General features: G+C 37.4%; 1 protein-coding gene across 2 annotated transcripts; it reads left to right on the top strand.

The window, feature by feature from the left end:
• The first annotated feature begins 2,060 nt into the window (after positions 1-2,060).
• On the top strand, positions 2,061-11,052 carry LOC149052941 (uncharacterized). Of its 2 annotated transcripts, XM_089208567.1 has the most exons (7): positions 2,061-2,245; positions 2,639-2,752; positions 4,488-4,741; positions 5,718-5,867; positions 6,390-6,624; positions 7,597-7,697; positions 8,162-11,052. In XM_089208567.1, exons 3-7 carry the CDS (start codon positions 4,489-4,491, stop codon positions 8,353-8,355), a joined length of 933 nt encoding a protein of 310 aa, XP_089064693.1. In that variant the 5' UTR covers positions 2,061-2,245; positions 2,639-2,752; position 4,488; the 3' UTR covers positions 8,356-11,052. The 2 variants fall into 2 exon arrangements, with proteins under 2 accessions (XP_089064693.1, XP_089064688.1); XM_089208562.1 differs by having other exon boundaries at positions 2,639-4,741; positions 8,162-11,051.
• Positions 11,053-13,069: the final 2,017 nt, after the last annotated feature.

The raw sequence follows: 13,069 nt of genomic DNA, 5'->3' as shown, positions 1-13,069 counted from the left end.
AAGAGTTAGGAGACAAAGAGGGTGAAGGTATTGCATATGGCAACCTTGGAGATGTCTATTTCAGCTTGGGGGAATTCCAGTAGGCCATAACATACCACGAGAAGAGTCTAGACATTGCAAGAGAAGCTAAGAACTGCGCTGAAGAAGGAAAGGCGTGTTACGCGATAGGCTGCTGCTTCGAATCTCTGGGAAGCCTAGATAAAGCTGAGAGATGGCTTCGACTTAGTAAAAAAACATTTGATAACCTACGAAAGCCAAGTCATTCGAACGATGAGTGGGTAACAAAATATTCAAGATGAATACAAGCTTGTAATTGTCGCCTTATGGAGAACTCTTTTAAAACAAAAGAAAACTAAGGATGCTCTCCTAGTTGCCGAGGAAGGACGCGCCCAAGCCTTGGTAGATCTTCTGAAGTTACCTTCTGAGAGCTATTGTTCTGAAATCGATCATTTGGACCGTTTGCTACACGTTGTTGTTGTTACCAAACAGCCGTGGCACCGTTTGCTCAGCCTGCTTTCCAGTCTTTCTTGTGTCACACTCTTCTTAGCAATTGAGAAGAAAAACATTACTATCTGGGTCCTCAATGGAAATGATTTTCACGTAAGAGAAAGTGAAATTGATGAGCGGTCTCGAGCTCTGGGACGGGAACTCAACTTGGCATTTGATTCTTTGGTACAAGCGGCTTATCCTCTCCTTGAAAATGAAGTTCATTCGTTGTCGGAGGGTTGTGCTATAAAGGCGGAAGTAATCAGACGAGAACGAGACGAATCGATGAAAGAAGCACTGAAAATGTTATACGATGTCGTGATAAAACCTGTAGAAGACCTCCTCACCGGAGATGAAATAATTATTGTCCCAGATGGCCCGCTCTGTAGAGCGCCGTTTACAGCATTCATCGACTCACATGATAGATACATATGTGAATTTTACAGAGTACGATTAGTTCCTTCACTAACGAGTTTGAAATTGATTGCGGATTCTCCAAAGTTCCATGGCAAACAACGCGTGCTTCTCGTTGGTAATCCGAATCTTGCGGAGATTGTTACCGAACAGCCGTGGAACTGGAATCTTCCAGGAGCTGAAGACGAAGTCAAGAATGTAGGCAGAATTCTTAAAAGTGAGCCCCTCATTGGAAAAGATGCGACGAAAGAGGAAGTGCTAAGGCGCCTTAAATTTGCCTCTTTAGTACACATTGCTGCGCAGGGTGGTGACGAAAATGGAGAAATTTTGTTGACACCAAACCCAATAAGGGAATCGCAAGAACCAAGAGTGGAGGACTACATGCTAACAATGACTGATTTAACTGCTCTTCAATTACAAGCGAGAATGGTAGAGTTAAGTTGCTGCCATAGTGTATGAGGAAAGATAAAAGCGGAAGGTGCAGTTGGGATCGCACGAGGCTTTTTGGCGGCAGGTGCACGTTGTATTTTGGTGGCATTATGTGAGATTGATGACCAGGTCACTCTGGAGTTAATGAAGTGTTTTTATAAACAATTAGTTGCTGAAAAGAAAGCCAGTGAAGCACTTAATCAAGCCTTGAAACATGTTAGGGAGTATCAAGATTATGTGAAGGATTGGGCTGTCTTTCATCTAATTGGAGATGACGTCAAGTTGGATTTCTTAGCAGAAGAAAAGATTCCAAACGTAAGCCATGAGCTGGATTGCGAAACGTTTGGATGAGTTCTGCAAAATGTACACTCCGTCTTAGGTGTAAGAATACAATTGGAAATCGTAAGCTCTTGAAAGTACGTGAATGCTCTGAATATTTCTACTTCGAAATGAACTTCAAACCACTTTTTAAGAAGGAATCTAAATAACTTTCACGTATAAACAAGATTTAAATTGCGCAAAAATTTTATGTTCACTAAATCGTGGTGGCAAACCACCAACTGCTTGGACCAATAAAGGGCTACTCGAGCATGCAATAACTTTCTTATCTCTCAGAAACCTTGAATTATTGATCTATGCATAGTTAAAAGGAAATGACGTCATGTGGGGTCGTTCAGAATTGAATAGATACAAAACTAAGAGACACAAAGAAAGAGTTGGTCCATAATCAACTTGATGACACAGTGAAATCTCAAAAAGAAATGTCTTATTTAGTTTGGCCTGATAAAAGTGTAGATGTAGCGTCAATTTTCTTTTATTTAATCAATTTCATAAAGAGCTTTTTTTCCCTTAATTTTCCTTTGAATAGAGTCAATAATTGTCTACAGGCTACAAAGTCGGAAGGAAGACGGCACGGGTAAAAAATACTGCTATATTTAAATCTGTAGGAAATTCTGCCTTATTAGTGTATCAATGAAGTTTAAATTGAGAGCAAAAGCAAACCGCAGAGTATGTGTGCCGCAACAGAGGCTACTCCAGTAGCTCAATTGTTCCCAAGCTACCCGATGAAATAAAAAAAAGATTACGGTGGCAATTAGAAAGCGTCGCGTAGTCAATATTGTCATCTAAACTTACCTGATTAGATGATTTTCCACTTTTTGCTGTCTGAAATTTCTAGCCCCACATCATCTGCATTTTAGCACCTTTTTGAAAATTCAATTGTTACAGCAGTCGTTGACTCCCTTAAAATGTTTTAGAATAATTACTTAACAACCCAACGTGAAAACTTTATTGTTTTTTACTTACCCAGCCTCAAGAAAGATGCATGGAAAAGCTCGACTTTTGAGGTCAAATGTCAGTAATTTAATAGTGGAGGTTCACCTAACAGTGTCAAAAAAAGGAAAATTTTCCTCAAAAATGGAAAGTACGTGGAAGTGTTTTGTTACAATGAATAAACAACAGCTTGACATCATTGCAGTCATAATAATTGATGTGAACATAACTAAATGGAGCACAATTAATCGTATATGCATCTTGAATTGGTTGAGCTCGATTCGTGAGGCTGATGTGGTTATGCCAAAATTGTACAACGCTATGTTCAATAAGCAATTTGCGTTCACAAGAATTGGAAGAAATTTTATTTGTTTTTTAAGCTTTATTTTCGAATCAATATGTCAACTGTTTTTAATTCTACCACAGGAAAGTAAAATGGAGCGTTATATTCTTCCTCTTTCCGTTTGAAAACTGAAGCACACAAGCCTGCTTGTCGCGCTTCATTTTGGCTGGTTGGTATTAACAACGGAAGGCCGTTAAATCTCGTCTGTCAGTAAGCACTTGTTGCTTAAATATTATTGGCTTATGACTGTCTGATTCAAGTTGCTTTACAGGTCACGTCAAATCCGACAACTGATTGACGTTGTTCAGAACCATTCAAATTAGAGTAGCTTGTTATTCGTAAAACTATTTATGCAATTAAAATTACTCTCAATCTCATTGATCCTTTGATTGTTCCACAACCCAGCATAACCTTCTCAACCAATCAGCGTGATTTAAATCTTCCAAATCATTAATCTTCATCGTCACTATTCGCAAAGTCTGTCAAATCTATTTTGTTTTAATTACAACTATATGGCACACTACAATTTCAAACTTATAGTCTTCTTTAAGATAGATTCTCAACCTCACAAACAACGTCTCAAAATGTTTCGCTTTTCATCTAGAAGGGAACCATTCCCACCTGCAATTCCCCTTTCATGAATTTTACAAATCCATCGAAATATTGTGTCTACTTATTGTTGTTTTTTTTCAGTATTGTTCTTGAGTTGCCACGCACTAATTTACAACAAGTGGTAGCTGGCTAAAGAATAAAAGGCATTCATTAGTTTGTTAAACTAACGAAAATAGAAAGCTCCTTGCTATCAAAGCAATTAGACACCAAATTGAAAACGACGTTTATTGCACGATTCGCGCCTATTACTATATTCAAATCAAGTTTAGGCTTTGCGCACAATTGATTTTTTTCTTGAATTTTCTTCGTTCATATTTTGTAAATGCACGAATTCTATTCTTTGCAAACTGTTACAAATGCGATTTACCGGCAACAGATTGATGACTCATTGCTTCATTTATTTGCTTCACACTTACTGTTTTATATTTCTATATAAATACTTTTCCTGGGTCTTCACTTGTCATACCCTCGGCCACTTAACGGTATAATTGGGCATGTAAAGAGAAATTATCTTTAAGAGATCCTGGAGTTCAGCCTCAATGTAAATTTTGCTTTCGATAAAGAAAACAGTGGGAGAAAATAATTGATTGTCTTTTGGACTACAGCTTTGTTTCAGAATTGTACAAAAACTTCCCTCCGACATTTTTTTGCCCGTCATTGATTTCCATTTGTTTTATTTTGTATATTGTTTTATTCTAAAAAGCATTGGCAGAGGATGACTCCTTCGATATAGTTGTATTTATTGTGAAAGGATACATAAATAAATAATTACCTCGAACGTTGTACATAAAATCATGATTAATGTATTGTTTTTCAAGATTAGTTTTCACCTTGAACCACAAACAGCAATTATAACTCGTCCTTCAGCTATGGCATTCCTAGCTGACCTCATTTTCATCATTCAACTACTTGTCGCTGTTTCCCCATCCAGCATGGCTCTAAAGCAATGTAAAGTCAAGACTACTTCGAAGCCAGGATTTTTCCTCGTTGGTTATGCACTGAAATCATTCACAGCTGAAAGACTGGCATTTTGCTACAGTACTTGTAACACGGATCCGTCTTGTCAAAGTTTAAATTATAACCTCGCTTCAAAAACCTGCCAATTAAATTCAGAATCAAGGAAAAGTCAGCCCAACAGTTTTCACGCGAGGGAGGGTTCTGTTTACTCTGATAATCCTGATCGAGGTAAGAGTTTTAAAGCGATAATCTGATAATTTATGAAAAAGATGTCGCCACCAATTCGCTTTCACGATTGCTTAAGTAATTCAGCTAGTTCCCTGCAAGTGACGACAGTTTTCCAATTTTGTGGGAGTCGGGGAAGGGTATTGCTTATCTTTGATAGTTTTGAAAGCAGTTTTGTTCAATCTTTGATTTAAAAATGTCGTATGCATGTGGTAAGTTCTCTCAATGTGGTTGTTATACCTAGAAATATGAGAGTTTGATAAATATTACTGTCAAAGTAATGTCAAATACTCTTGTAGATAATCTCATAAACGAAACCAAAGTTCCCGAGACGCCTGCCTCTCAGTCAACATCGATGAGACTTCCCAAACAAACGTGCTCAGTTAAAACAGGCCGCTTAGGTATCCAGGAGAGTTTTGTTTCCACGCAGAAAGAAGCACGAAACCAAAATCGAATTGTAATGTATAGCCATGGTTTTAGCTTTGCAGAACCACCCCACGAGTGTGTTAACCTCTAAGAAAAATATTTTAAAAAATGTATCGTTAAATTAATGTCAGTTATATGAATAAAGAACTGAATAGTAGAAATTGTGAATTTAGTTTTCCTCTTACGAACCTTCACGGGATGTTACCGTTGTAACACAAAACTAATATTCGCTGGGGTGTGGGAGTTAGGTTCACTTTCCATTATCTTAAGCATATTGTTTTCGCATAAGAAATAAAAATTGAAAAACCTCCTTCCCCCTAGAGTGAGCAATTCATCCATTTATTTGCTCATTTGTTCATCTATTCATCAAAAGTCTTATGTTACCCGAAACATTTGAAATATATGCTAGAAGAAAAGAAGCATTCACGTGACGCGTTCTAAAAATGTATTTATCGCCCAGCTTTACGCAAAGATAGTTTGTATCCAAGACCGTCATCAATCTAACTCAAGGGTCATGCTATTGACAAAATTTTCCTGTTGTTATGTTATGAAGGAAAGAAAGGGTCCTTGCCTACGGTAACAGGCTTTTCATGCAGAAATATCGACGAAAATGGAGATCTGGACTTTAGCGGCTTTTATTGGATACGACCGCCAGGGTCTCTTGTTAGCTTCCAAGGATACTGTGACAAGTCAGCTGTTGGACGTAAGTTTACTGATTGATCAAACAAATTTGTTATGAACAGTAGCTAATGGGTAAGATAAAAATGTTGTAGGCTTTATTAAGAATGGACTCAATGGATTGTCCTCGAGTCTTAAAAATGATTTCTTGCAACGCAAATCATTAAAAAACAAACAAACAGACAGACAGACAAAAACAAAAAAAAAAGAAAAAACGCCAAACGAAACAAAACAAAACAAAGGGGAAAAAAAGAAAACATACTCTGCAAAAACATTTGCCACAACGGTCCCATGGAATCTCTATCTTATCTGTTTCACTTCATTTTGACGCTTTTTCGGTCCTTTTATGGAACGAGTTATTCCGTCTAAGATTTGATCGTTTAATCATGTCACACAAGAACGTAGGCTTAATGTCACTTCTACACGTATAAGAGATATTACTGTTCGTAACAGAACAGAATTGGTAGCATGTTTGTGGCCATTCAGTTGCATTATATGTGAAGAGAGAGAGGTTGTTAGGATGTTAATTTTTTTCTTCCTGTGTAAGAATGGACCAAGGTAACTCCGCAATGGATCAAGCAAACTTATAAAGATGGAGTGACGCTGACCTACACCGAAGAAAATGACGGGCTCGTCATTTCAGGTCAGGTGACCAGATATGCGTGTGGTTCTGGTGAACCTCCCGGGGCTCTGACCCTGATTAAAGGCTACTGGACCAGGATAAAGTACACCCAAGAATTCCGTGGAAAAGTTACGTGTTGGAGCATATTTGGAGATAACAGGTGAGTATGCATACACATGTACATTTAAATCGTTTCAGTACCAGAATGTTTTCTCGACAATTTGCGACCCTCCACGGGATTTCAGGGAATAAGGTGAACGCACGCACATGGTACACTAGCACGCTTTTCACGATATAACACGGTGACCGTGCCAGTTTTATAACACGCCGGCTTCGCTCGGAAGGCTTCGCATTGCGCCGGCTAACTAGCGGTTATTCATTTTAAAAATGCCGGTTTGCATTGAGTGATGAACAGCGACCGCGTAGGAGACATGGAGCCGGAAAACTGTTGCTGAAGGATTCACAAAGATTCGGTATTGGGCTTATTAACTTCATGAAGCGATAAGGATTTATATCTTATAAGGTAAGAAATAATTTTTAAAAAAGTAATTCATGTGTTCAAACTGAGCTCCTCTGGACCTTGTGAAACACGTCGTGCTTACTGAATTCCTTGTGAAAATCCTCAGGGAAAGAGCCGTGATTTGCCGTGACAGTTTCCTTTTTTCATTACAACTTTCGGATAGGATCGACAGAAGATCTTCTTCATTTTTGCTTATATTCCATAAGTAATATACTTTACAAACGCCATTCTCATGATAATTTAGTAACAAAGTGAGCTGGGTTGTACACGATAAGCTAGCGTGTTAAGGGACAAAGGAGCTTAGCGTGTTAAAAAAACAAAAAAATCCAGCGTGTTATAGAAACAATAATCTACCGTGTTGGCCAGATAGGAACAATGGCTACAACAAGCTTTCCAAAATCAATTGTTTTTATGTGGATATCTGCACGGTAAGCGTGTCATGCCATTAGCGTGCGAGCGTGTTATAACGTGCCGTGTGCATGCGTTCACCCTATTCCCTGAAAGCCCGTGGAGGGTCACATTTAGTGAGCCTGAAAAAAGCTGCAGGAGTTCAAAAATAAATTGCATAGGTTATGAAAATCGAGAGAAGTTGATTATGTTTTGGAATTCTAGGTATGGTCGAACTTCAGTTGAAAACAAACCAACAGGTGTGCATCCCTTTAATTCCTCTCAAGGAGATTCCATCACAAATGAATACTTCATGGGTGGAGTTTGTGAGTAAAGTATTCCTTTGTTTGTTTTTTATTTTCTTTTGAGGTACAATGCTATTTCATTGCCATTTCTTTAGGTTGTCATTTAATATTTCCTTTGATTTCCACCAAGTTCGCAATAAATGTGTTTCCAAGATAAGCAAAAAGCTACTAAGATCGACAGTTCCAGATACAGATAAAATCCTCTTTATGAAATTAAAGCCGGGAAAAAAACGAGATGTGGTGGGAGTGGCATCCAGCAGCCCCCACTTCCCTCCCCTTGTACTTCCAAAGCTTAATGTTACTATCACGGCAGTTAATGATCCACACATTTGTTCAACTAAGAGAAAATTAAAACAAAACAAAAACAAGTTAACGAAACCTAAAATACCCTGAGTTTTCGGGATCAAAATTCTCGTCAACTTAGATAATAAAAAGATAATTTCTAGCTCGAGTTTCTGAACTTTTGTTTTATTTAAATCTTTTAGCCCACATCTTTGATGGTGAAACAACAAAATGCACCGGTGTAAACACAAACTTTTGGCAAAACAATAACCCCAAAGTACGCTATGCAACGGTGATTCTCAGGAGAGAACTGAGTGCAGAAAATGCCGGTATTTTTACCGGCACATCGTGTGGCACACCAACCTACAAGATCAAGGATATTTACGTATACTTTTAAAAGTATTTTGATTTTCGCTGAGAAGGGCTGATTTGACGCTTTAATATATTATATCATTGTGACACTTTTTCACTCGTTTTGCGAAACGCGTTATTCCGTCAAAGATTTAATCGTCTAATCATGTCACACCAGACTGAAGGTTTTATATCACTTCCGCACGAATGGAAGATATTACTATTCGTAAAAAACAGAATTGGTAGCATGTTTTAATATATTTAATATATTACGATTAAGCAAATTTTTTCTGCTTTGTTGGGTGTTCTTTCTCTTCGTGCAAACTCAATTCCAAGTCGAAAGCTCTTACATGTAGGTGATAGACAAGTTATTGTCTTTGTTACATATAGCAGTTCACTAGTTTAGAAAGAAAAAAAAATTGAATGCTATTACACGTTTTAAAAGAACCTGATAACAACCCATAACGAGGAACTATGTCGATTTTCATGACTAATATTTGCATTTACTCTCATAGTAATGATCTGAATTCAGATGAACACTACCACATTTGTGACCCTTAATAAACAAATCAGTGAAAGGCTGTCATTTTGAAATATTTCAAACTCATGTCAAACAACAGTCCACTCTCGGGCGGGAGTAGAAATAGAGGGTTGAAGCGGATTTGTACCTTTGAGACCGAGAGCTTTTGATCCTATCTAAGACATATCCACTGTCACCCTTATAACATAAAAAATAAGTTTCTATAGACTGCTACATCCACCTCCGCCATCCACGCCCAGCATTTCAGACATATTACACAAAATTTGATGTAAAAACTGTTTGTCCCAGTCAGTGTGGATATAATATTACTACGGTTCATACGCTACCTAAGGCTTCGAAATAAAAAATAGCCTTGTTAAAATAAGACTAGATTATGAAATTGTATATCCTGTTGCCCTATACAACTGTGCCTCGCAATCCAAGGCAAATAAAGGAGTGCCCCCCCCCCCCTCCGGAACACAACTTAGCAAATTAGGAGTCCATTAAATAATGGGCTCCTGGCAAACAAACACACCTTAGCCTTGATGTTTAATTCTTGGCTTACCTCAATCGCAGTTCTTTCACCAGGGTTTAAGTACCATAGTTAGAATTTTCAGTTTTAAAATCCCCAAGACCTGTTAGAAAGGGAGATGAACGCAAATATCAAGTTAAAGCATTGAGGTAAGCTTTATTTTATTTATTTATTTCTTATCTTTTTATTCTTATTATTATTCTTTTTATTCTTATCTTTTTCTTTTTATATCTTTTATCTTTTTTTTATCTTTTTCTTACTTTTTATTCTTATCTTATTTATTTCTTATCTTTTTATTCCAGTAGACATGAAACGCACGCACACATGGATAAAAAACAAGCTCAGTGACTTACCTGTTGCAAAACAGTTTTGCAAGCTCTGAACACCAATTTGCCAACTCAGACTCATTACGCTATTGCTATTATTATCACTTTAGAGGGAAATGAAATAATAAATACTGACAAACACGGAAGCGTCTACGAGTAATATGGCTTTTAATTTCATTCAACGAAAATGCACTATTAAGCGAAGATGGCGAGAAACTACAAAATCTTGGTGATCGCTTGGGAAAAAAAATATTTTAAGGCTTTGGTACAACTTGGACACTTTAGAATAAAAGATGTTTTCGTCGGTAATATTTCGAAGAATTATACAAAAATTGGGTACATCAATCACCATCATGATAATTTGTTTTCTTTGTTTGTTATATTATTTTTTTTTTTTAGTCTTTCGTTGTTTTAGTTTTAGTTCTTGAGGAACTTCAAAGTAAATTAATTTTCATCGGGTGAAGCTGTGAAGCTGTTATTTTCTATAAAATTTTCCTTTCTTTTCCGGTTTTATTGATAATTCAGAAACTCGTTACCCATTGGATACTAAACAGGCCCATTTGAACCGGTTGTCCTCATATGCATTTAAATGTCCTACTATTGACAATATTGGAGGACAAGCGAGGTACTTTTAATGATCAATACGCTGTGACCACATAGTCAAATCACACGTCACTGTGATGTAAACCTTCTACAACCTTAAAGTGCCGTCGAAGATGTGTTTTTCCGACAAAATAAATTACCTTGTCGTACTGGTAACAGAGTCGAAAAAATTAACGTCGCATCGACGTTATAAATCTTTTCTCGTGTATTTTTAATCCCAAAATTGGCCTCCTTATCGTTCACGACCGATAAATGGGTGAATGGGGCGGGTTGGCTCATGACATCATCCCGGGAACCGATTCGACATTATTCATATCATTAGTGAGAAAGCGGCTACTCTACCAAACAATAAAATTATGTCCAATGGTGCTTTATTGTATTTGTTTTTTGTTTGGTTTATTTTGTTATTTGTTTGTTTTTATACATGAATTATCGTATAGCCCGTGACACTCTTTTGGACTTAGTCATTCACTTATTCTTTCGTTTAATTATTCATCCATTCATCAACAGTCATATGTCACCCGATTCATTTCGGTACATGTTCAACTGAAATGAAAGCAACAGTGTCACGCAATGTAACACCAAGCTTTATCAAATATAGTATGCAACCAACAATGTCATTAATCGAAATCAAAGATCATACTATTAACTGAAAATTTATCTTAATGCTTTTGTTGTGTTTTGAAGGAAAGAAAGTGTCTCAGCCTACAGTACCATGCCTCTTAGGTAGAAATATCCAGGTTAATGGAGATCTGGACGCTAGCGGCGTTTACTGGATTCAGTGTGCAGGCTCTCTTGCTAGTCTCCGAGGATACTGTGACCATTGACCCGTCGGACGTAGGTTTACCGATCGATCAAATAAAGTCATTATGAATACAAACTGTTCGGTAATATGAAAAATCGTGTTATTGTTATTTACAGTGGATTCTGCGGATGGTCCATGAGCCACTAAATTAAGTTATTAAGGAACAGTACTGGTAAGAGTTGGTAGCGTGTTTGTGGCCAATTAAAATACATGTAGAATAAGTATTATCACTTTAAAACAGTTTTTGATTCAAATAATAATTGGCATTTTAATTGAAGACAATCAGGCTTTTAGAATATCAACGCTTTTTTTTTTCTGCCTAAGAAAGGGCAAGGGAATAAAACTCCATAATGGATCGAAAAAACTTACAAAGAGGATAATGACGGACTCACCATTTCAGGCCAAGCGGTTGTAAGGTCCTACATCTCAGTTACATTTACACGGTAGGATCTGGGTACGAGATAAGCTGGCAATAGATATACATAATTGTGGATATTTTGCGCATGATGTCCTTTTACTATGTGAGACTTTCTCATGGGGTACTTCCCAGTAATGAGCCAAGAAGGATGTGCCGATAGATGGATTCACATTTTGACGAGGGGGTTGACAATAGTTCAGGAGAATATAAACAGTTTATATTCTGCCTACTTTTAAAACGCTTTACAAAGCAGACGAATAAACACAAAGTAGCTATCAAGAAAACTACATGAATATGAAAGCAATCGTCGTAGTAATGAACACTACTAGAGCAGTAGTGAAAATAAGGCCTGAAAAAGATTCAGGCCTGTATGGGATTTTAAACCATGACCTCTGCGATACCGGTGCAGTGCTTTACCATGGCAGGAACCAAGTAATGGGCTACTGACCACAATCATATTTACGTCTTTATCCGCAGTTTACATGAATGATTTTCATATATTAACATTCAAGAAAGCTTCATTTGCCCAAAGGTGACCAAGAAAGGTCTTTAATAGGCCACAGAATTGACCGTAATGGCCGGCGGAACATACAGAGCGAAAATTGACCCCAGTAAAGCCCACAAGTTTATTTCGTCAAGATGGCTGGATATTAACCTTGTTCTTTTTCTGCGTTTTTAAAAAAAAGTAAAAAAAGAACTCGGCCAATATCCAGCTGTCTTGACCTCACGCCTGGCTCTGGTTGTTCAAAGATCGGATAACGCTATCCTCTGGATAAATCTTTATCCAGTGAATAATACTATAAGTTGTGCTGTTACTTATACGCTGGATAGCGATTTATCCGCCCTTTATACAACTGGGCCCTGGTCAATGACGCAAATGAACATATTTCATGCAGACCCGTACAAATCTGGCAAGGGAAGACAGTACAAAAAATATACTTCCGAGCCTGGAATTTGTCTAACGTGTAGGTCAGTGGACTTCCATTTCCTTGTAATTTGGCTCATAAAGTGTTAACTTCAGCACTGATCACACAAGTATATCGTCAAAATCTGTTGCACTAAAGAGTCTGAGCCAGTGATATAAAGAGAGGTATTCATCAGCGTTCTCATTGTTTTGACGTCTGTCAATTAGATGCCAAAAGCACATTATTATAAGGGTTTGTCGCCAATTCTTCTCGACCTTCGTCTCTAGCAAATAAAAAGACGCTGATTTATATCAACGAGCCCGCAATATGGCATAAATATTGATTAGAGGGCTCTTCGGTGCAACATCTGTCACTTTGACATCTCAGTGGGAATGTCCGCTTCAACAACAATGCACTAGCGCAGTTAAACGATTGTATTGAATTAAGGCCTATTACATTTAGGACCAAATGTTATTACATTTAGGACTTTATTACATTTAGGGCAATTATTACATTTTGGCCTTTAACGTGCGTCACCATGATGTAAATCTTCTAAATTATTGATCTTCATCGTCACTATTCTTAAAGTGTTCATACTTATTTTGCTTAATTACCACTGTATGGCAAACTAGAATTCCGAACTTAATAGTC

The sequence above is a fragment of the Pocillopora damicornis genome, chromosome 1 (genome assembly GCF_964200805.1).
Source record: "Pocillopora damicornis chromosome 1, jaPocDami1.2, whole genome shotgun sequence".
Lineage (NCBI taxonomy): Eukaryota > Metazoa > Cnidaria > Anthozoa > Scleractinia > Pocilloporidae > Pocillopora > Pocillopora damicornis.
This window is presented reverse-complemented; position numbering and strand designations above follow the sequence as displayed.

Coding starts and splice junctions, on each gene's coding strand:
- LOC149052941 (XM_089208562.1), top strand. CDS start 4,351: ATGATTAATGTATTGTTTTTCAAGATTAGTTTTCACCTTGAACCACAA. Junction 5,868..6,389: donor TGACAAGTCAGCTGTTGGAC/GTAAGTTTACTG, acceptor TTCCTGTGTAAG/AATGGACCAAGGTAACTCCG. Junction 7,698..8,161: donor ATACTTCATGGGTGGAGTTT/GTGAGTAAAGTA, acceptor TAAATCTTTTAG/CCCACATCTTTGATGGTGAA.